Source organism: Bombina bombina, chromosome 2, assembly GCF_027579735.1.
Source record: "Bombina bombina isolate aBomBom1 chromosome 2, aBomBom1.pri, whole genome shotgun sequence".
Taxonomy (NCBI): domain Eukaryota; kingdom Metazoa; phylum Chordata; class Amphibia; order Anura; family Bombinatoridae; genus Bombina; species Bombina bombina.
Window position 1 is genome coordinate 1,041,232,124 of NC_069500.1, and position 24,651 is coordinate 1,041,256,774.

The following is a 24,651-nucleotide window of genomic DNA, read 5'->3' on the forward strand; positions in this document are numbered from 1 at the left end:
CTCCATCTTGGAACACAAATTTGGTTGCATCCTGTGACAGAAGCAGTGCGGTTTCACAGATCAGTGATGTTACCACCATTTCAACATCTGTAACCTTAGTTTAGCACAATAGAAAGCGGAAGTTGTTACATTTGTGCAATTTGTTTATACAGAAAGTTACATAACAAATATAAAATAAAAAAATCAGGAATAATATAGAGTAATAAAGTCTCTGCAAAAATATACACCTCTATATTTTGCAGCTTGACTAAGGGGTATGAGAATACTTCACTAACCATCACTTTAAAGGGTTAAAAAAAAAGCTTTGAAGAGAGCTGTGGAACAGGAAGAAAACAATAACATGAATAGAAGCCAGTCTATCACAGTAGTGCCCAACAGTTTAGTGTCCCTACTCTTTACAGGGCCATTAAATACAGTACCACTGCATAATCAACAAATGCATAATAAGCTTTCTTTTCTGACAAATTTCAGTTTCACTCAATTTCCCTGCCCCTTGTATCATGTGACAGCCACCAAACAATCACAGAGTCATATTATATACTCTTGTGCATGCTCAGTAGGAGCTGGTGCCATGGAAAAGTGCATCTAAAAAGACAGTGTACAATTAATAGTGGTAATGAAAATTAAGTAAATGTGGATTTATTTATTTTTTAAATTGCACAATCTGAATCACTAAAGTTTAATTTTTACTTTAGTGTCCCATTAAATTTGATTTTGAAGCTAACATGTCAGTGTACAACTGAAACCTAGGGGTGGCAAAAAAGAAGAACTCATATAGTTCTATTGGTGGTTAATGTAAAAAAAATACATTTAAAAAAATAATTTCTGCAAAAAATGAATATTCCATACTTTAGAATCCTTACCCTACAATATGCTATGCAGTGATTGCACGGTTAGTGTAGTAACTCACTTATATTGGTCCTTAATTGGCCAAAGCAAAAGACATAATATTTACAACACTTAAAGGGACACTATACCCACACATTTTCTTTCATGATTAAGGTAGAGAATACAATTTTAAACAACATTCCAATTTACTTCTATTACCTAATTTTCTTCATTCTTTAGATATACTTTAATGAAGAAATAGCAATGCACACGGTGAACCAATCACAGGAGGCATCTATGTGCAGCTACCAATCAGCAGCTACTAAGCATATCTAGATATGCTTTTCAGCAAAGAATATAAAGAAAATGAAGCAAAATAGATAATAGAAGTAAATTAGAAAGTTGTTTATAATTATATGCTCTTTCTAAATCATGAAATAAAAAATGTGGGTTTCATGTCCCTTTAAGGGGCTTTTCATGGAGTATGTCCCTGGATTGCAAAATTTATATTTTAATATCAAATAAACAGGTTACATCCTTTTAAAACATTTAGGGCCAGATTACGAGTGGAGTGCAAATGTTTGCACGCAAGAGATGAGGCTTTTATTGCGGGTGTTTGCACTCGTCGAGCGTTAATTTTATAATAGAAGTAATTGGAAAAGACTCTTAAAACGGTATGCTTTGAATCATAAAAGTGTAATGTTGACTTTAGTGTCCTTTTAACAACTAAAAATTCCTACAGGGTTTAGCTCTTCATATGGTGTGTGTTAGAATAAAATGAACTTGTCTTGCAGTAAAATTACAGAACATATGTATTGTATGATTATATACAATAACATATTTATGTTGATCAATATAAACAAACATTTTGCATAACCGAAGAAATATATGACTATTTTCTCGTGTGTACCTTGATATATCACCTCTGGTTCATTTTATTTAATCAATATTATTATACTGAAAAGAGCTCATTATTAGAGTAAACAAGTGCTTATTCTATTTAAAAGAACTGTCCACTACAAGAGATCCAGATTGTGAAGATTAATTTTTAGTTTTATATCAAATCAATTGAAATTTATGGTTTCCTAGGGTATACAGTAGCTTCTACAGCTACTGTTCTTTCTGTGACAATCATACATCATACACATTTCTCAGTGACCTAGTTAAGAACAACACTACAAATTACTTAAAAGGGTGTGGGTTATGTTAAAAATTTAAGGCATCACTTCCAGACCCTGCATTATAGTTGGATACAAATATATTTGTTTCCATTGTACATAGAGCAGAAGGGCTGCAGTCTGGCAGAAGAAAACAGATAATGGTGAATGAAAATTATAAATAAGTAAATCTGCACAAATTAAACAATTCTGCATTATGAAACTAAAATGTTATACTTGAGATGTATTAAAGTGAAAACATAATCTTTATATTTCTTTTAGTAATTGTTGGTGTTTATTTTTACATTTGCAGACACGGGCAGCATTTGGTGTTGCTTCTTTCACAACGCAGACATATTTGGAAGGTAAGTAGACAATAATGACTGCATTGAAAGCTCAAATCTCGCTGAGCTGTCTGAAATGAGCATAACCATTTAAACCAGCAAAAAATTAGATCTTAAATCAGGCACTACATGATGGAAAATTAACAAAGTGAGAGACCCTCCCCCCTTTTTCTCCAATCCTTAAGTTTTCAGTCTCTTACTGCCAAGCAGTCATCTGATAAAATGGAATCCCTAATTAAAGTTGGCATGCTCGGCACAACACAGTTGTCTGCTATAAAACAGGAGGGCGGAAAAAGATTAAGGATTATAAAGTGTAGAGAACATTACATTCATCCTTTTTTAACCTATGAATAATTAGTAGTGATTTGCCAAATTTAGAAATCATTTTAAGACCATGCACTGTACAGCTCTTGGCTTCCTCACAGGATGATTATGTCTAATTGACACTTTGTTCAGAGTGCTAAGTGCTTGCTTATAACCCTATACGTAATAAGAGCCTCCCAAGTATTGGGTGAAAGTTAATTTAAGGTTGCAGCAGTATACAAGCAAATTCATTTTGCAGTTAAACAACTGGGAGACAATATTTTGTTGTCTAAAAAAACCTACATAATTAGCAGAATTGCAACTGTGTCGCTAATGTAAAAGATGGATGGAAATATTCTATTAAAAACCAATTACAGGTGCATATCTCCCTTTGTAAATAAAATGTTATACACTAGACATTTTAACTCAACCTTTTAAGCTTTGCTGCAAAATAAATGCTGTCCTTTTTTCATATTGGGATACAGATGTGCAGATTTAACCCTGAGTTTGAAAATGTGTTGACCGAATGTAAACAAGCAAAACAAATTATTATGTTTCTATAAATTTTCAGTCCTCTAAAATATATCCAGGTTTTCATCAAGGTCGTTTTAATATTAAAATTTTACTAACAAGCTTGACCCATATTTGGACCTTGGGCATTTTAATTACTACCAGAGTACCTTCTAGAAATTCCAAGATATTGGCCAGGAATAGTAATTCTCATTCTCCATTTTTTATTTTTTTTTACAGTTGCAGTTTTGTAAACCTTAAAGGACCATTAAATGCAGTATATATGCAAAACCCACACATGCACAATAAAAAGACAATGTAATAGCTTTTACTCTGAATTTGAAATTATCAGTAGATTTTTTTTTCTGAAGATTTCAAAGATTGCTTCTATTTAAATGCCCACTGTACCTTGTGACAGCCAAATAAAGGCTTGCATATACGTATACACTGTGAACTCTTGCACATGCTTAGTAGGAGCTGGTGACTCAGAAAATATGCATATAAAAAGACTGAGCACACATTGATAATTCAAGTATATTGTCAAGTTGTTTAAAATTGCATGCTTTATTATTATTATTTATTTATTTATAAAGCGCCAATATTTTACGCAGCAATATACAAAGGTACATTACAATCATAAGGGTACAATACAAAAAAACAACTTACAATGAGACATTATGTAAGACAATGTACATTACTACACTTACATTGACAAACCTAAACAAAAGTCGAGGAGTTACCTGCCCTTGAGCACAATCAGTTATAGATGCACTTTATACAAAGTGAGCTACAGTTGAGAGGCTCTTAAGCTTACAATCTGAAGGAAATATAAGGGGAAGTTGAGGGAGAGGGAAACATAAGTAGTAGAGACATCTTAAAGTAAGTTGTATGTGTCCTTAAACAGATATGTTTTTAAGGAACACTTGAAGTTTTTGAGACTAGAGTAGGGTCTGACTTAGCGAGGCAAGGAGTTCCATATGGTAGGTGCAGTTATAGAAAAGTTTTACAGACAAGAGTGTGAGGAAGTAATGAGAGATAAGGAGAGAAGAAGGTTGTGGCTAAAGCAGAGAGGATGGGTTGGGGAGTATTTGCAAACAAGGGCAGAGAGAGTGCAGTATTGGTGAGGGCTTTGTATGTTTAGGTCAAAATTTTGAATTTTATTCTTGTGGCTAAGGGAACCCAGTGGAGAGGTTGGCAAAGAGGTGCAGCAGATGTAGAGGTATGCTTAAGAAAAATGAGCCTGGCAGACGCATTCATGATGGATTGCAGTGGGGACAGGTGGTAATTTGGGAGATGACAGAATTGCAGTAGTCAAGGCAGGAAATGATAACAGTGTGGATAAGATTTGTATCTGTGTCTTTAGTGAGGAAGTGACACATTTTACAGATATTTTTAAGGTGGAAGTGGCTAAGGAGTTAGCTAAGGAGTTAATTTGGGGATCAAAAGAAAGTTCAAGTAAAGTGTGACTCCAAGGCAACAGGCCTGAGGGGTAGAGGTAATGACAGAATTGTCCACAGTGAGATTTGGCGAATGGGGAGATTGGTGGAGGGAGGAAATATGAGTTCAGTTTTAGAGAGGTTCAGCTTTAAGTAGTGAGAAGCCATCCAGGATGAGATATTAGCTAGGCAGCTGGTGACACTAGTCAGCAAGGAGGAGGAAATTTCTGGTGCAGAAGGGTAGATTTGGTTGAAGTCAGCATAAAGATGACACTGAAAACAACAGGGCCTGAGTAATGAGCCTAGAGAGGAGTAGAGGGGAGGAGGCCAAAGAAAGAACGATTAGAAAGGTAGGTAGAGAGCCACAGAATAGCTGTGTTTTACAAATACCCAATGATGAAAGGGCCTGGAGCATTAATAGATGGTCAATAATGTCAAAGGCTGCAGAGTGGTCTAAAATGATTACCATGGAGTAATGACCTTTAGCAGTATCAGGTAATTTGTCATCTTGGTGATAGCAGTTTTGTAGAGTATTGGGGGCGAAAGCCAGATTGCAAAGGGTCAAGAAGATAGTTAGATGAGATAAAGTGTGATAAGCATTTATAAACAATCCACTCAAGAAGTTTAAAGATGAGGGGAAGAAGAGAGAGTGGGTAATAGTTGCAAGGGGATGCTGGATTGAGTGTAGGTTTTTGTTAGAGTATCTGTGATTAGAGCATGTTTCTTAACCATTTACAGGATTAACAAAACACTTCGAGTTTGTAACACCCTTGTTACAGCACAGTACACAATAAACTCTCTTTATGTTGATTGTGTGTGTATATATGAAATTTGTACACAAAACCTGCATATCTTTTGAATATCACTTATACGTATGTGTTTATGGTGACCTGTGTACACCTAATTTAATCTAGAATTTTAGATTACTTTGGTTTTGACTTATACTTTTTCTCCCTTTTTTTTTTTTTTTTTTTTTTTTTTTTTTTGATGATGAAAACTTTTTTTATTAAGGTTTTTCAAAGTATTACGGTACAAGCAAATATATCAGTACCACACGGATCTTTTACAAATTATATAATCATTTCAGCAGTTGTATGCTCCAACTTCACAGCAATAAAGTTCACTTATAAAAACAATCTCTTGTATTATGTAACAGAATTTGTTGATCAGGAATTATTCCATTTATTCTTAAAGTTTTCATTAGTCACAAATCTATGTGTATTCCCCTCCTAGCATTACTTCTCGTTTCCTCATAGTACATAATGTACGATTCGCAATGACTTGATTTTTCCTATCTAATAAGATTGCTGCTAGGCTACTCATATGATAGTGATATTCTGGTTTGCAAAGAATGTAGTCAAATGATGGGGGTACTGATCTCCAAAATCTCGCTATGCTTATTCTAGTGACTGTGCAGATCATTGCTGTTAATTTGTTCTGGTGAGTGAGTATGTTGTCTGTTGGGAAGTGCAGTAGGGCCTGTTCAGGTGTGAGGGTGATGTCTTTTGAGAATAAGCGGCTTAGGAAGAGGGAGGTCTTATCCCATAATCCTCTGACTTCGGGGCATTCCCACCACATGTGAATGTATGTCCCTCGCTCCCCACATCCTCTATAACAAAGGTTACTATCTAAATCAGCCTACTATGAAATCTTTTGGGAAAAAAATACCATCCAAATGCTACCTTCATGAAATTTTCTTTTAGGAATGCATTGACTGAAAAGGACATGCCCTTATATAGATTTGTTTCCCATTCTTCCAGCGTCCAGGTATTGTTCAATTCCACACTTCAGGATAGATGCAGGCTTGGTGTCCCTCACCTCTACTTTAAATATGGAATATTGTTTAGAAATTGTGTACCATGTTTATCTAAGTAGATTGTTTCAAAGTTGGTTTTGGGTGGATTTGTCTCCCTCCCAAGAACTTCTTGTACTCTTGATTTTAATTGTAAATAGTGGAACCATAGGAATTTGTCAGAGGTTTCATACCCAGCATATTGCTCTATTGTGATAGGTTTATTTTGTCTAAGAGCGTCTGCTATTCTATATAATCCTTTTTTGGACCATTTATGTGTGACCACTTTCTCAATCGGAGATCCTAAGGTGACCAGAGGCGTCAAAATGGATTTAGGGCTAAGTAAGGGAAATTTGTGAGTTAATAAGTCCCATAGTCATATAGTCTATTCTATGGCTATAAATATTTTTTCCTTGGGGGTCTACTTTGTTTAGGAGCCCATAGTAGTTTAAAGATCTGATCTATTTCAACCATATTGGATTCCATCTCAACCCATTGTTTAACACTGTTAGGTATACTCAAATGTAGTGTCTTTGCCATCCTAGCTGCATAAAAATATGACACCAAGTTAGGTACTCCAATCCCTCCCTCCTTCCTATTTCTTGTCATCAAGTTCTTATTAATGCAAACTTTTTCCCCCTGTCAAATGAAGCTTAGTATATCTTTCTGCATTTTGCGGAGTTCATTCATTGGGATCGAGATTGGTAGAGACCTGAACAGGTATAAAAGTTTGGGTAAGATTGTCATATTAGTCACGACGATTCTACCATATAGGGACATTTTGAATTTAGACCATCGCTCTATTAATTTTCTATTATGTACGAACATTGGGATATAGATTTCTTTAAATAGATTGTTTACATGAGCTGTTAGGTTGATCCCTAAATATTTGAGTGTGTTTTTGATCCATTGGAAGAAAAAGTTTATCTCCAACAATTTTTTCGTGTGTTGAGGAATTTGTATGCTAAGAGCTTTGCATTTCCCTTCATAAATTTTGTATCCTGATAGTTGACCGAATTTATGTATAATTGAGTAAAGTGGTGGAAGTGAAATTAGGGGTTTGGTTAGTGAGAGAATGATATCTTCTGTGAAATCTTGTAATTTTGTGAATTTAGTGGGATTCCTGAGATGTCTGGGTTGTCTCTAATCTTGGCTGCTAGAGGTTCGATGCTTAACGTAAATAGGAGGGGGGTAGGGGGCACCCCTGTCTAGTGCCATTTCGAATTTTAATTATTTTAGATTGGTATCCTGCTAGTCTTACAAATGCCTCAGGATTGGAGTATAGACCCAAAATTGTGTTATGAAAAGGCCCTGTAATTCCAAATTTCATTAGGATAGCTTGTAAGTAATCCCAGTTGATCCTATCAAATGCCTTCTCTGCATCCAGGGAAAGGAACATAGAAGGCATTTCTTTGGTTTTTGCATAATTTATCAGATTCATAAGTTTGCGTACTTTATCTGGCACCTCTCTTTGTTTAATGAACCCAACCTGATCCGTGTGTATCAACTTTGTGATAAAGATATTCAATCTATTTGCTAATATTTTGGTGAGTAGTTTAATATCTTGGTTAATAAGGGAGATAGGCCTTTAATTTTGACAGGATTGTAAACTTTTACTGGGCTTTGGGATGATTGAAATTTGAGCTAAGAGCATATCTGGAGGTATTGCTGTGCCTTGCATGATTAAGTTGAACAGTATAACTAATTGTGGGACAATGAGAAGTTGAAGCTCTTTATAGAAAGATCTCGCAAACCCATCCGGGCATGGCGTCTTATTTCTTTTAAGGCTTTTATTTGCCATAGAAACTTCCTGAATCATTATTGGTTATTTGTGAAATTTGGGATGATTCCAAGAATTATCTAGGTCTTTAACTTTATCTGAGGTACTGTTGCCACTAGGAAGGTTATATAGGCTGCCATAGAACTCTGCAAATGCATTTGCAATTTTTAATGTGTCATTTGTAGTCACACTGTCATCTAACTGAATCTATGGAACCAAGGTGGTTCAAGTTATCTCTTTTAACTTGTTAGCTAGCATTTTCTCTGGTTTATTACCATACAGGTAGTATTGAGTGTCTGAGATTGATAGCTTGAACTGCCTCTTTGTCAAGATTTTGGTTCAAAGCTTCATTTTTATCTTTAAGTTTCCTAAATGTATCTTTACTTGGCTTTTGTATAGCTTGTGTCCTAAGTGTGGAGATTTCTGTTCTAAGCTCATCTATTGTAGCTTTGTTTCGTTTTTTTATTTTGTTGGATTCCATGATCCAGAGACCCCTGACAAACAGTTTTAGCGCTCCCCAGGCATAAATTGGGTTTGAGGTGGAGCCTTCATTAAAAGAAATTAATTGTTATCTCTTGCTGAAGTTTTTGAAAAACAGCTTTGTCTTTTAGGAGGCTAGGGTGTAGGGACCAATATCTAGTTCTGTTTGGGTTTAGTACACCTGTTAGGGTTATCTCTACCATCAAATGGTCCGACCAGGAGCAGTCTATAATTTTTGCAGATTTTATAAGGGGTAGCATAATTTGGCTAATTAAAATGTAATCAATTCTTGAATACGTATTATGGACTGGGGAGTAATAGGTGTACTCTCTTTTTATCTTTTATTAATAGCTCTCCAACCATCTATTAGATTTTGATCTAAAAGGAAGTCCCTCAAAAGTTGTTGGGATGTTTTATTTCCTATAGGTGAGTTAGCATCTTTGTAAGTTCTATCTAATTGATTATTCAAAGTCATATTAAAATCGCCACCTATAATGATTTTATCATAGTGTGATTTGTTTACTAAGTTTGGATATAAAAGGGGCCTGATTATCATTAGGTGCGTACCTAATGATTAGGTGCGTTGGAGTGTTTTCGATCGCACCTCTTGCAATAAAAAATCTCCCCTCCTTGTCTCTAATAACTTCCTCTTCTTTAAAGTTTAGGGACGAGTGTAATAGTAAGGAAACCCCACATTTTTTCTTTTTATTGATGGCGTGATATTGTATGGGGAATAGTTTGTCCCAAAATGTAGGTGTATTTTGTGAGGTAAAATGTGTTTCTTGCATCATAACTATTTGGGAATTTTCAGCTTTGTATTCGAGAATGGCTTTCTTCCTTTTAATGTTCGAGTTTAACCCCTTAACATTGTGCAGGATTACTTTAATTGTCATGATGTCAGCCTAATGTGTGGGGTATCTTAATCTGATTGTATGTAAATGGGGGTTGATATATATTTGGGCCACTAGATTTAGGAAAGGGACAAGGGACCCACTGTCCAAATAGAGTAAATTATGTGTGACAACAACCTGTAACATGAAGAGAATTAGGAGCGCAACTTGCCAATTCTTGCTAATAGTGGTACCATAACCGATAAAGTACTTTTTATGTCGATTCAACCAGGGCTGTAAAACGAATTTAATTAATTGCTGGAAAACATACAAACTACCACAACACATCAAGAACACTGTAAACTTCTTCGTAAAGTCTGTGTATATCTGGATATCATTTATTTCAAATTTGAGGGTGCGTTTTGGCTCTTGCTGTTTTCATTATTTCTTCTTTGACATGAAAGTAATGCATTTTCACAACAATATTTTGAGTTATAGATTTGAGAGAGTTTAGTTAGAGCTCGGTGGACTCTGTCCATAAATAGCATGGAACCATTTATGTCTGGAACTAACCAGTGAAACAAATTAGTAATATCTTCCTGAAGATTTTTATAGCTTTATGGTAGGTTCCGGATTCTGTTATTTGATCGATGTTACCTATTCTCTAGGTCTTTTACTTGGTATTCTCATTTTCTGATGTAGATGGAATGATCCAAAAGAGTGGTCTGTATTTGTGGGATCTCTTCAGTAATATCATCTAGCTTACTTTCAATATCAGTAAAAAGTAAAAAGAAATGCCAAGATACAGCGCTACACTACCCTCAGATGAGGGTTGGGTTGCTAAAGATGGTGTCCACGACTAGGAATGTGTATACATCAAGGTTAATATATAATATTGTGTTACACAAAGAATATATATAAAACCATGGTGGGTTAGAGAGAACATTAAGAAGCCATCTGCACTATTGTTTGCCTTTCCTTTTTTGGCAGGTACAGGAGGATATCCCATTACATTTGATAACCTTTTAAGAAGAGGAACATCAACCCAGCACTTTCTACACTCACATTTGGAATACTTGGAATTATATACACATTTTTTTGGAGCAATTTGGACTTTATTTATTTCACCAGGATTTTGAATCCTTTTTTATGACACATTTTTTATGACACATTTTTTACCACACCCTTTTATATACACACTTTTTAGGTGTACACCTCACGAGAATTATTCACTATCACATATATTATATTCCTTCCATATGGGTTGCTGATCACAACTCATATATTTTTTATATATTTTTATTCATTTTTTCATCTTTTCAAAAAATATTTAATATATTTTTTATTTTTTTTACATTTTTTCACCTTTTTGATTTTTACACCAACTTTGGACATATTATCATTTTTATTTTTATTTTTTTTGGATATTAACCTTGAACATTTGCTTTGGACATTTTGGTATGGGACTTAAACACTTGTATGTTACATAGGACATAACTTCTTGGACATTGTATGGGGCAATCCATTAGATTGTTGAATCTATTTTTAACTGTATTTTTAACTGTCAGTTTATGTTAATAAAATGTTTGTTTAATAAATTTTAATATCACATCCTATATATATATATATATATATATTTTGTTTTTAATCTTTTACCTTTTAAGTACTTTTTCACATGGTTTTATATATATTCTTTGTGTAACACAATATTATATATTAACCTTGATGTATACACATTCCTAGTCGTGGACACCATCTTTAGCAACCCAACCCTCATCTGAGGGTAGTGTAGCGCTGTATCTTGGCATTTCTTTTTACTCTTAACTTTTGGAGTCTGGTTGGGAGACTCCGCCTATATCAGATATAGCTTGTATGGTATTATTGTGGCGCTGATAGATATACATTCATTTGAATTACTTTCAATATCAGATGTTCTGTGACCTATTTCTTTGATGTCTTTTTTTCATCTCCAATAAGGCTGATTTAAATTCCTCCTGAATTATGGATTTAATTTGTGCCAATAGGTCTCCGTTTGGTGTATCAGAGATGGCTAGGGTCTCACTCTCGCTTTGTTCTTGCGAAAAATTGTCCTTAGTTGGAGACATAGCTTTGTCCATGTTTTTTTGTTTAAGTTGAGCTCTTGATAAATAGTATTTAACTGAATGGCTCCTGCTTTTCATACTGATCTTGTCTCAAGGAAGCTTGTTAAGATTAATAGGATGCAATTCCCCAAACGAGATGTAGTTTTAGACAAGTATGTTAATGTTAAGTTCTATAATGAATAGAGAGAGGTCCCCACCCAGCTTATAGAAGGAGGTCATGCAATAGAGAGGTCTTCAGTTCAGGTCATTAGATTTCTTCGTCACCATGGCATGTCGTTAGTTCAATTATTAAGTGTAGCTCGGCATGTTTCACCAATCAGGGTTTATGAATTACCCCGAATATTGCTGCTATACAACTATTGTTGGGGACAGGTCAGATCTCATGCACTGCAGCATAAAGGTATCTTGAATGCTCCTCCCAAACTTCTGACTCCATACCACTCTGTATTGTGGGTCAGGACAGGGAGTGATGTATCCACCAGGTAAATAACACAGTTAGTATCCAAGATAATCTGACCCTCCCTCCTTTTTAAGGACTGAACTCTCATTCAAAACAAAAGAATGGCAAAAAGATTCACAAGTGGAGATGTTACCTGTATTATAGATGCTAGATTTTTATTAGCAATTCAGGGATGTCAGTCAGATACTGATTTAGGTAGAAATAGGATTCCTTCAAGAGGTGATTGTCTCCTAACCTCTCCCTCTTGTTGGTGCTTTGTGGCCCAGTAGTGCACTACTCCCCAGGGCTGTTGTCCTCACAGGACAATCAAAGGAAAGGGAATAGGGTGTTTGACCTACTGTCCCAAAGGCTGTTAGAAAGAGGGGGAGGGGGGGGAGAGCACACCACCACTGCTAAAGTCTTTGTGCTGTATAGTATCATGCTAGGGCCATTGAGGGTCTTTGTAATGAAGTTTTTTACAGCTGTCTCCAATGATGGTGTGTATTCACAGTCCTGAGACCTCAAAACAGAGAGTTTTCATTGATCCCCGTTCTTTCTATTGAGTTTAGCACCCAAACACATGGGGTTGCCTTTATCTTAGCCTGCTGCTACTACGTTGTGCAGTATGACCTAGCCTTCAATTGTTTATGGCCTCAGTTAGAACCACTGGTCCGTATCTCAGTCCCAAGGGTGAATAGACCTGATTTCCCTAGGTCAGAGTAAGTGCTTTTACAGTTAGCTTTAGTTTCTATGTGTAGCGTGATGTCTGGCTGGGCGCTATAATAGAGAATGGAGATTTGCGGCAAAAGAGAATACCCCCTTCCGTGTCTCTCAATTCAGCTGTGGGTACATCATTATATTTAGTAAAGGGAGCGGCTGATATGTCTCTGTTAGTGATTACCAGTCTCGCCTGAGCTATATAGTCAGTTGCTTTTATTCACTGTTCTTTGTTCTTGGGCGGAGTTCCGTTAAGTAGCTTCCCTCCTGGTTGCCGCCTAGGCAATTTCTGAGCTGTGCGACTATCGAGCTGCTGCTAATCAGTCTCCGGAGCGGATCCCCAACCCTCCGGAGAGTTGAGGTATGTCGCGCTGTAAAGTGCAGACCCACGTAAACTTCCAGGCCTGCTAGCTTCTGGTAGTGTCACCTTGTTCCGGTGCCGCACTTAATGATCAGATCGGCTTCCACTCCCACCAGTGTCCAGATAGGGTGTAGGGTGCTTTATGTGGTTATCTGACAGACTTTGGCTTAATTTTAAATATCCAAATCATGAAATTAAGCTATAATTACACAGGAGTTCTGAGTATGTGCTACTGCTTGCTTCGGCAGTTGGCTCCGCCCTCAGACCATCTCTTTTTTTCCTCCTGACATATTTTGTATTTTATTTACTGTGGGTTATTCTGTCCCAGGTGAAGGTCTACTTTTATTTGCATACTACAGTATTAGCCAAACCACGTAGGGTCTTAGCGCTCCTCTCTTTCTTGCGCATATATATATATATATATATATATATATATATATATATATATATATATATATATATATATATATATATATATATATATATATATATATATATATATATATATATATATATATATATATATATATATATATATATATATATATATATATATATATATACACACAGGTGACCCTTGTTTTACAACGGTTCAATTTACACCGTTTCAGAATAACAACCTTTTTTTCCAGTCATGTGACTGCTATTGAAAAGCATTGAGAGGCAGTGCATTTATTAAAATAGCCAGTAGGTGGAGCTGTCCGCTTGTGTTGCAGCAAAGCCAAGCAAACTGAAATTATTCAGTTTAACTAGACCTGAGCCATCGAGCAGATTTCAAAGGAACAAGATCCTCCTGTCTATAAATCAGTTCAGATTGGAATGCATAGAAAGAACTGTTTGCAGAAAAATGCAAGTGAAGTCTGTGTTGTGTGATTATTTTATTATGTTTATAATGCTGTTTAGCAAATGTTTATGTTAATTTAACTTAGTTTAATTATACATTCTGTGTTGTGTGATTATTTTATTAGGTTTATAATGCTGTTTAGCATTTAAAGTCTTCGTTTTAAAGCTTTAAAAATAATGTATTAGGTGTTACTTATGACAATTTTGAGAGGGGCCTGGAACCTATCTCCCTCATTTCCCATTGACTTACATTATAAACTGGGTTTCAATTTACAACGGTTTTGATTTACAACCATTCCTTCTGGAACCTAACCCCGGCGTAAACTGAGGGCTACCTGTATATATATATTATACACTCACCGGCCACTTTATTAGGTACACCTGTTCAATTGCTTGGTAACACAAATTGCTAATCAGCCAATCACATGGCAGCAACGCAATGCATTTGTGGTGAAGATAACTTGTTGAAGTTCAAACCATGCATCAGAATGAGGAAGAAAGGGGATTTAAGAGACTTTGAATGTGGCATGGTTGTTGGTGCCAGAGGGGCTGGTCTGGGTATTTAAAAAACTGCTGATCTATTGGGATTTTAAGGCACAACCATCTCTAGGATTTACAGAGAATGGTCAGAAAAGAGAAAATATCCATTGTGTTGTGTGGATGAAAATACCTTGTTGATGTCAGTGGTCAGAGGAGACTGGTTCAAGATGATAGAAAGGCAAAAGTAACTCAAATAACCTCTCGTTACAACCAAGGTATGCAGAATACCATCTCTGAAAGCATGTAGCAGATGGGCTAAAGCAGCAGAAGGCTACACCGGGTGCCACTCCTGTCAGCTGAGGCTACAATTCACACAGGCTCACCAAAATTGGACAATAGAAGATTGCCTGGTCTGAGGAGTCTCAATTTCAGCTGTGACATTCAGATGGTAGGGTCAGAATTTGGCATAACATGAAAGCATGGATCCAACCTGCCTTGTATCAACGGTTCAGGCTGGTGGTGGTGTAATGGTGTGGGGGATATTTTCTTGGCACATTTTGGGCCCCTTAGTACCAATTTAGCATTGTTTAAATGCCACGGCCTACCTGAGTATTGTTGCTGACCATGTTCATCCCTTTATGACTACAGTGTACCCATCTTCTGATGGCTACTTCCAGCAGGATAATGCATCATGTCACAAAGCTCAAATCATCTCAAATTGGTTTCTTGAACATGACAATGAGTTCACTGTACTCCAATGGCCTCCACAGTCACCAGATCTCAATCCAATAGAGCACTTTTGGGATGTGGTGGAACAGGAGATTTGCCTCCTGGATGTGCAGCCGACAGATCTGCAGCAACTGCGTGATGCTACCATGTCAATATGGACAAAAATGTCTGAGGAATGTTTCTAACACCTTGTTGAATCTATGCCACGAATAATTGACAGTTCTAGAGGCAAAAGTGGGGGTCCAACCCGATACTAGCAAGGTGTCTCTAATAAAGGACCTGTGAGTGTGTGTGTTTATGTATGTGCGTATGTATGTATGTATATGTGTATGTATGTGTGTATATATATATATATATATATATATATATATATATATATATATATATATATATATATATATATATATATATATATATATATATATATATATATATATATATATGTGTATATATATATGTGTGTGTATGTGTATATATATATATATATATATATATATATATATATATATATATATATATATATATATATATATATATATATATATATATATACACATATATACACAGTGGATATAAAAAGTCTACACACCCCTGTTAAAATGTCAGGTTTCTGTGATGTCAAAAAATGAGATAAATAAATAAATCATTTCAGAACTTTTTCCACCTTTTAATATGACCTTTTAAGTGGAGGGAAGTAAAAATAAAAAAACTAAAATAATATGATTGCTGGGGATGTAGCTGTGTTCAGAATTAAGCAATCACATTCAAAATCATGTACGTATAACTTGTAAGAGTGAAGGAGTAGTTTATATGGTCTCCTGCAATTGCCCTTGGTACTATATAGGTAAAACCTATAGGGAGTTAAAAGAAAGAATAAAAGAACATAAAAGGGACATCAAAAATAAATGTACAAAAACTAGCAGTGTGGCGCGTCACTTTGCAGAATTTCATAATAGTGACAAAAATTTTTTAAAATTCAGAGGTTTAGAAATAGTGGACCTGAAAGGTAGAGGAGGCAATTTAGATCAGATTCTATTGTGCAAAGAGAGCAAATGGATTTTTAACCTTAAAAGTCTAAAACCAGATGGCCTAAATGAAGAGATAAATTTTGGCTCTTTTCTAGGAGATTGAAGTAATATACAGAATAATAATATCTGCTAAAAAAACAGGTATCTATCTATGATCTTATTGATGAAAAATTCAGAGCATTAAATTCGAACCACTTTAAAAAGTGGAAATGTTATTGACCCTGTAATGTATGAAGTAATAACATTAGAGTATCCAACAAATAAAGTGTGTGATTTTATTATATGTTTGGAAACAGCAAAGTAATGTAAATAGTAATACTTGTTAAACATTTCACCTGAATGGCTTAAATATGTTGTTCAAAAGTTTTTGAAGGCGGAGCATATTGTTTAAATTTCATGGAGAGTAATTTCCAATCATGCACAGCCGGAAGAAGCCCGAATGGAACCCGGGTGAAACGCGCATAACTGCTTGTCTGTTTGTTGGTTGGAGCGGTGCAACAGCTGAGCACCGTCCAACAGCTGATCCCCCAAGAAAGTCATACTTCCGCTAAAGGTTAAGGCGTGCGGATGCACTGAAAGAGCCGAAAACTGCGGATGAAGAGCAAAGGTGATTATTCCAATCCCGGTCCTTGTTGAAACAGTCGGAAGCAACGAGCAGGTAGATTTGGCACCACGACATTATGCTATTATAACACAGAGGAAACAGGTACTTGTTCATTGTGTCTCTATATGCAAAACAGAGCTGTCACAATCAAGATATATTTGGTATTGAAAAGTTGCCATTTTGTTGAAAGTGATACAGTCATAATCCTGCATTGAGAGTGCGAAGATACAAGTTATAATCTGTTGTGTGAGTGTTGCAAATTTTGGTGCCGCTCCTGCATTAACGTTGATTTCCACTTTTGGATTACAAATATGCCAATCAAAGGCATTTGAATTTATATAACACCGGAATACTAACGGACTAACTTATTAACCTCTGTCAACAACCCGGGTTGTGAACTTTGAGCTCTAACATTTGGGGGTAAAGCCTATGATTCATTGTATTGCTGAAACTTGTACATAAACAGAATTAATCACGCATTTTAGAGAGTTTGTTTCTCATTTTTTATATTGACTCACAATCCTTTCTTTGACTAATAGATAATTTTTCAATACATAGTTGGGTGCTGGAACAATAAGGGTCTTTTTATTCTTGTCTATTTGTATGTATATATATATATATATATATATATATATATATATATACACAGTGGATATAAAAAGTCTACACACCCCTGTTAAAATGTCAGGTTTCTGTGATGTAAAAAATGAGATAAATAAATAAATCATTTCAGAACTTTTTCCACCTTTTAATATGACCTTTTAAGTGGAGGGAAGGAAAAATAAAAAAACTAAAATAATATGATTGCCGGGGATGTAGCTGTGTTCAGAATTAAGTAATCACATTCAAAATCATGTTAAAAAGGAGTCAGTACACATCTGTCATCATTTAAAGTGCCTCTTATTAACCCCAAATAAAGTTCAGCTGTTCTAGTAGATCTTTCCTGACATTTTGTTAGTCGCATCCTATAGCAAAACCCATGGTCCGCAGAGAGCTTCTAAAGCATCAGAGGGATCTCATTGTTAAAAGGTATCCGTCAGGAGAAGGGTACAAAAGAATTTCCAAGGCATTAGATATACCACGGAACACAGTGAAGACAGTCATCATCAAGTTTAGAAAATATAGTGCAACAGTGACATTACCAAGTAATGGACTTCTCTACAAAATTGATGAAAAGATGAGAAGAAAACTGGTCTGGGAAGCTTCCAAGAGGCCTACAACAACATTAAAGGAGCTGCAGGAATATCTGGCAAGTACTGGCTGTGTGGTACATGTGACAACAATTGCCCGTATTCTTCATATGTCTGGGCTATGGGGTAGAGTGGCAAGACGGACGCCTTTTCTTACGAAAAAAACATCCAAGCCCAACTAAATTTTGCAAAAACACATCTGAAGTTTCCCAAAAGCAAGTCGCAAAAGGTGTTCTGGTCTGATGAAACCAAAGTTGATCTTTTTGGCCATAATTCCAAAAGATATGTTTGGCGCAAAAACAACACTGCATATCACCAAAAGAACACCATACCTACAGTGAAGCAATCATGTTTGCGGCTGTTTTTCTTCAGCTGGAACTGGGGCCTTAGTCAAGGTAGAGGGAATAATGAACAGTTCCAAATACCAGACAATACTGCCACAAAACCTTCAGGCTTCTGCTAGAAAGCTGAACATGAAGATGAACTTCATCTTTCAGCATGACAATGACCCAAAGCATACATCCAAATCAACAAAGGAATGGCTTCACCAGAAGAAGATTAAAGTTTTGGGATGGCCCAGCCAGAGCCCAGACCTGAATCCAATTGAAAATCTGTGGGGTGATCTGAAGAGGACTGTGCACTGGAGATGCCCTCGCATTCTGACAGATTTAGAGTGTTTTTGCAACGAAGAGTGGGCAAATCTTGCCAAGTCAAGATGTGCCATGCTGAAAAACTCATACCAAAAAAAGACTGAGTGCTGTAATAAAATCAAAAGGTGCTTCAATAAAGTATTAGTTTACATACTTATGCAACCATATATATATCATTTTTTTTTATTTCCCTTTACCTAAAAGATTTCAGTTTTTTCTTCAATTGAGTTGTACAGTTTATAGGTCACATTAAAGGTGGAAAAAGTTCTGAAATGATTTATCTTTGTCTGTGTAGACTTTTTATATCCACTGTGTGTGTGTGTATATATGTGTATATATATATATATATGTGTGTGTGTATATGTATGTGTGTGTGTGTGTGTGTGTGTGTATATGTATGTATGTATATATGTATGTGTATATATATATATATATATATATATATATATATATATATATATATATATATGTGTGTGTGTATATATATATATATATATATATATATATGTGTGTGTGTGTGTGTGTGTGTGTGTGTGTGTGTGTGTGTGTATATATATATATATATATATATATATATATATATATATATATATATATATATATATATATATATATATATATATATATATATATATATATACATATATGTGTGTGTGTCCAAATCAGAAGGCACCGGATTTGAATGAATATATTTCTTTAATCAATATGTCTGTGATGTTTCGGTGTGAAACAATTTAATATGTTTTTTTTTTAATAATAGATACTTTAAATTCCTTTGTTGGTTACTTAGAAGAACATGTTCGTTTTATTTTAAATATATATTTCTAGATAAATATTACAAACAAAATATGCAGATATATAGAAATATATATTTAAAAAGTGATAAATTAGGTATTTGAAGTACAGGTACATATTCCTAAATTAGGAATACCAAAATTCAAACTTATTATGAAATCCAATTTTTTTTAATTAGTATTTTTTTTTTAAATAAAATGATTAAAAATGACTTTTTCTCCATCTGTAAGTCACAATTTTCTCTGTCTGTGTTTGTGTTCTAAAACGCAAATGCTAGCTTTATTTATTTAAAACAACAAATATTACCTTTCTGATTACAGTACAGTATCTTTCTGAAGGTACTATGTATACAAAAGTATTAAAATGATATGAAACTAGCTTTAGGTTGCATGTATAAGCTTTTAGTTATGACATGTATTGCTTATACATGCCTTAAAGGGCCATGATACCCAATTGTTGAAGCACATGAAAAAGATGCAGCGTAGCTATAAAAAGCTCACTAGAAAATATCACCTGAACATCTCTATGTAAAAAAGAAAGCTATTTTACCTCAAAAATTCCTCAGTAGCCACATCCCATTATAAAAGACTTCTAAGCAGCAAACCAGTATGTCTGTCCGGGGACAGCTAAGGGAGTGAGCTTACGTGCACACTCATCTTATTTCCCTATTCAGTTTAAGGAAGTTTACTATCAAATTTCATGAGAGTTAAGTCAAATCTCATGAGATCACAGAAAAAGAGTTCATGACCTCAGCACTGCTGATGCTGATTGGCTGCTGTTCATTTCTTCATTTATTTATTTTTTTACCTGCAGCTGAGCAACAGCTGAAGTGTATATTTTTACACAGAACTTACTCTGCTGAGCTGAGGAAATTGTGAGGTAAAATATCTTCCTTTTTTACATAGAGATGCTCAGGTGATATTTTCCTGTCAGCTTTTTACAGTTATACTGCTTCAGATTTAAGTGATTTAGCATATGAGTATTATGTCCCTTTAATGACATAAGATATTGTTTTTTAAACTTGGTTCCATCCCCTCTCCCAACTATCCCATTTTACAGATGTAAATATTCCAAAAATCCAAATTATTCCAAAATACCAACCAAGCTGTTTAGAAAAATGGTTTTCTACCTGTATTCGAAACGCATCTTCAGCTTTAGTGTAGTTGGCCTGATGCCCCTTTCGGTTAGTGCTTGAGTTTAAAAAAAAAAAGAAAAAGCTTTTTTAGCACGCCCCACCAAAGAGGCCTATTTATCAAACCGTCAACCGCTAATACGCTGGAATTCCGCAGCGTAATTGTGGCGAGCTTGATTCGCCTCATTTATAAAAGCCTACAGACCGGCAAAAGTTGAAATTTGTGACGTTACATACGATCCGCCGGTCTCAATCCGACACAGATCGATGCTTACGTCATTACAGATGTTCTGAATACAAATTCGGCACTATCTGACTACTTTTGCTAGTTATCCTTGCCCAAAGTCCCTAATCTAAAATTAAAACCCACCCAATAAACCCTTAAAAAAAAACTAACACTCATCCCCGAAGATCCACTTACAGTTTTTGAAGACCCGACATTCATCCTCATCAAAGCGGCAGGAGTCCTCCGCGAAGCCTGCAGAAGTCTTCATCCAATCCGGCAGAAGTCTTCATCCAGACGGCATCTTCTATTTTCATCCAGACGGTGCGGAGGGGCTCCATCTTCAAGACATCCGGCATGGAGCATCCTCTTCAATTGACGTCTTCTTGAACTATGAAGTTTCCTTTAAATTACATCATCCAAGATGGCGTCCCTTATATTCCGATTGGCTGATAGAATTCTATCAGTCAATCGGAATTAAGGTGGAAAAAATCATATTGGCTGTTGCAATCAGCCAATAGGATTGAGCTTTCATCCTATTGGCTGATCCAATCAGCCAATAGGATTGAGCTCGCATTCTATTGGCTATTCCAATCATAATAATAACTTTAATTAGTTGCGGCGGGTTGAGGGACCGGCGGGATAGGGGTTAAACATTTTAGTATAGTGGCGGTACTTAGTGACAGGATATAAATAAAGCTGGGAAAAAGCTGAATAGCAGCGAGATCGATGACTGTTAGTTAACAACAGTCCGCTGCTCATCGCCCCGTACTTGGTGCACGGCTTTTTGACAGCTTTTTATATAAATATGGAGAGCGCATTCAGGTCCACGATGTTAGGCGATATCAGGCGAGCGTATTGGTGCTGTTGAATGCAAGAAAGTTGACGGCTTGATAAGTAGGCCTCATAGTGTATGGGGAAAGGGAGTTTGAGCGGCTGCAATATTCACCCTCCAGATGTTAGTGCACCTGAGTCTTTTAATCAAGCACTACATTTTTACTTTCAACTTGTATTACCAGCACAAATGTGGTAGCACTATTGATTTACCTTGAGCACAGTTAGCACTGTAAATGTATCTCTCGACTAGGCCTTAGTCCTTCGGTCCCTGTAATGCATTTTCTAACAGTTTTTGTTGTCTTCAATTAGCAAAAATTATATTTGTAATATAAGATATGACATCTTTTGAGATTTCTGAGATCAATTTATGGTTGCTTATTTGAAAATGTTTCTTATTTACTCTTCTAGTTTGCCTTAGCATTGGCAAAGTGTACATCACATTTTCAAGCATCTCCTATCATGTGTTCCTATTATGTGCCAATTTAACCTTGTAAAATGATGAAATGTCTATTTCTTTCCTAAGACATGAAGAGTCCACAACATCATTCCAATTACTAGTGGGATATTCACTCCTGGCCAGCAGGAGGAGGCAAAGAGCACCCCAGCAGAGCTGTTAAGTGTCACGTCCATTACCCATAACCCCCAGTCATTCTCTTTGCCTCTGTCAATGGAGGATGTGAAGTTGGTCTCTGAAGATTTTTATTCCTTTTATGGGTACTTTTCCCTGCAAGCAAAGATTGGGGTTTAGCTGTGTCCACTTCAATCACTTGAGTAATTGTAGTGGTAGCTTTTAAGCAGTTAGAAAGTGGTGAGGTTGCCCTTGCTTTGTTTTCTAACATAATTGCTACCCTTGTTATAGAAAGCCAGAGTTGGTTACTCTGTTCTTTCTTTTTCTACAGGTCTCTATAAGGAGTATCTGTCCTTTCATGCCTTGTGAGCTGTCTTCCTGCCCGACAGCTGGATTTGCAGGTAAGTGTTTTTGTCTTCTAGGTATGGGAGACTTGCACTTGGGATAATTATTTCTGCACTATTGTTTTGGGACATACTTAATCCTTTGTGTAGGATTTACTTTGGGGCAGTGTGCAGGCACATGTGTATGTGTGGAGACTAAGGGGTTAATATCTTCCCTTACTGTTTTTGGGGCGGTAACTCTGGGGCTCAATTTTATCTTTATTAGCTGGCCGTCTAAGAAACTTTCTCAGGTATTTTAAGTTTGAGGATTTTCGGTGTTTTGACTAAATCTTTTTCATTCCGTTTTGTATCTGAGGGCTTGTAAGAAACATGCGCTTTTTACTCTGCTGCGCAGTTTCTTTTCCTGCCGGTCATGTGACTTCCTGCTCTTCCGTTGGAGAGTCAGAGAGGAGCGGCGTCATTCCTATGTGAGCTCTCTTCTGTAATGGTTTGTTTTACCAATCTGCAGGGGAGCTTGTCGAATATTGGGTGAAGGTTCAGGTAGGGCACCTCAGGCTGACTGAGGTGTAGAGGCGCATACTTTGTTTTTCACTTAATTTTACATTTAGCGTTTTTGCATTCTGAAAAAATTGTTTTCCTTCTTAAATTGACAGTAGTCATTTTCAAGTTATTTTTTGTATTCCTTTATTTTTGGGAATTATCTCAAGCTATGGACTCTGAACAGGAGTTTGTTTCTCTTGATAAATATTTACTGTATGGAGGCCCAAATTGTTTTGCCTATGCAATTTTGTTCCTCATGTTTAGCTAGGACACTTAAAGGGACAGTTCACCCAAAAATGTTCTTCAATTTAAATTGTTCCCAATGATCCATTTTACCTGCTGGAGAGTTTTAAATTTGTTTACAAGTAGTTCCTTTACCCCTATTTTGGCCTTTGAAATAGCTGATTTAGCTTGTGGCTTCCCAACCTATACTGAAAGTTTTGATAAACACAGCCAGCAGAAGAAATTAAACTCACAGTGGGGTTGCAGGATAATGATAAGTTTCCATTGTTCTCTCTTTGTATTGAGCTTTAGTTTTCCCAGACAAATATAAGATAAGGAAGCAAATGTGTGTACACAAAGTGATAACATAATGAGATGATATTACCTGATGCTCAACCCATTGTAATAGGTTGTGGTTTAAAAACACAAAACCAGCTACTTCATATACACAAATAAACCTGAAAATGCAATTTCTCATACATTTTATACTCTGCAGCTGTCATTTAAAATACATTAAAGGGACAGTTCACCCAAAAACTTTCTCCCCTTTAAATTATTCCCAATGATCCTTTTTACCTGCTAGAGTTTATTAAATTGGTTGCAAGTAGCTCCTTTACTCCTATTTCAGCATTTGAAATAGCTGATTTAGCTTGTGGTTTCCCAACCTATACTGAAAGTTTTGATACTGGAGTATATGCTATTGACAAGCCTAAGTAAACACAGTCAGCAGAAGAAGTTACAATCTCAGTGGGATGCAGGATAGTTAAAGGGACATTATGCACTCATTTTTTCTTTGCATTAATGTTTTGTAGATCATCTATTTATATAGCCCATAAAGTTGTTTTTTTTTTTTTTAAAAAATGTATAGTTTTGCTTATTTTTAAATAACATTGCTCTGATTTTCAGAATCCTAACCAAGCCCCAAAGTTTTATGTGAATACCGTCGGCTACCTACTCCAGCTTGCTCCTGTTTGTGTAAAGGGTCTTTTCATATGCAAAAGAAGGGGGAGGGGTGGAGTGTCTTATTTCCCACTTGCAGTGAGCTTTCCAGCTACCTTTTCAACATAGCTAAACTACGAGGTTCTAAGTAAGTTTTTAAACATTTTTATACTGGATTTTATATCAGTATCTGTGCATCTTATTCTTTATAGTAGTGTCTATTACATGAAAATGAGTGTATACTGTCCCTTTAAGTAATAAAATGATAATTTTCCATTGTTCTCTCTTTGTATTGAGCTATGGTGTTCCAGACAATTATAAGATAAGGAAGCAAGTGTGTGTACACAAAGTTATAACATAATGAGATCTGATATTACCTTAAATTCAACCCATTGTAATAAGCTGTGGTTTCAAAGCACAAAACCAGTTACTTCATATACACAAATAA

General features: G+C 35.8%; 1 protein-coding gene across 4 annotated transcripts in view; it reads left to right on the top strand.

The window, feature by feature from the left end:
- C2H4orf33 (chromosome 2 C4orf33 homolog) overlaps window positions 1-24,651 on the top strand; it is a 143,386-nt gene that overhangs the window by 63,755 nt on the left and 54,980 nt on the right. For all 4 annotated transcript variants that reach the window (XM_053703660.1, XM_053703657.1, XM_053703659.1 and 1 more), the window contains one exon: window positions 2,299-2,350. In XM_053703660.1, the coding sequence (XP_053559635.1) occupies window positions 2,299-2,350 (52 nt within the window). The remainder of the gene's footprint in view (window positions 1-2,298; window positions 2,351-24,651) is intronic.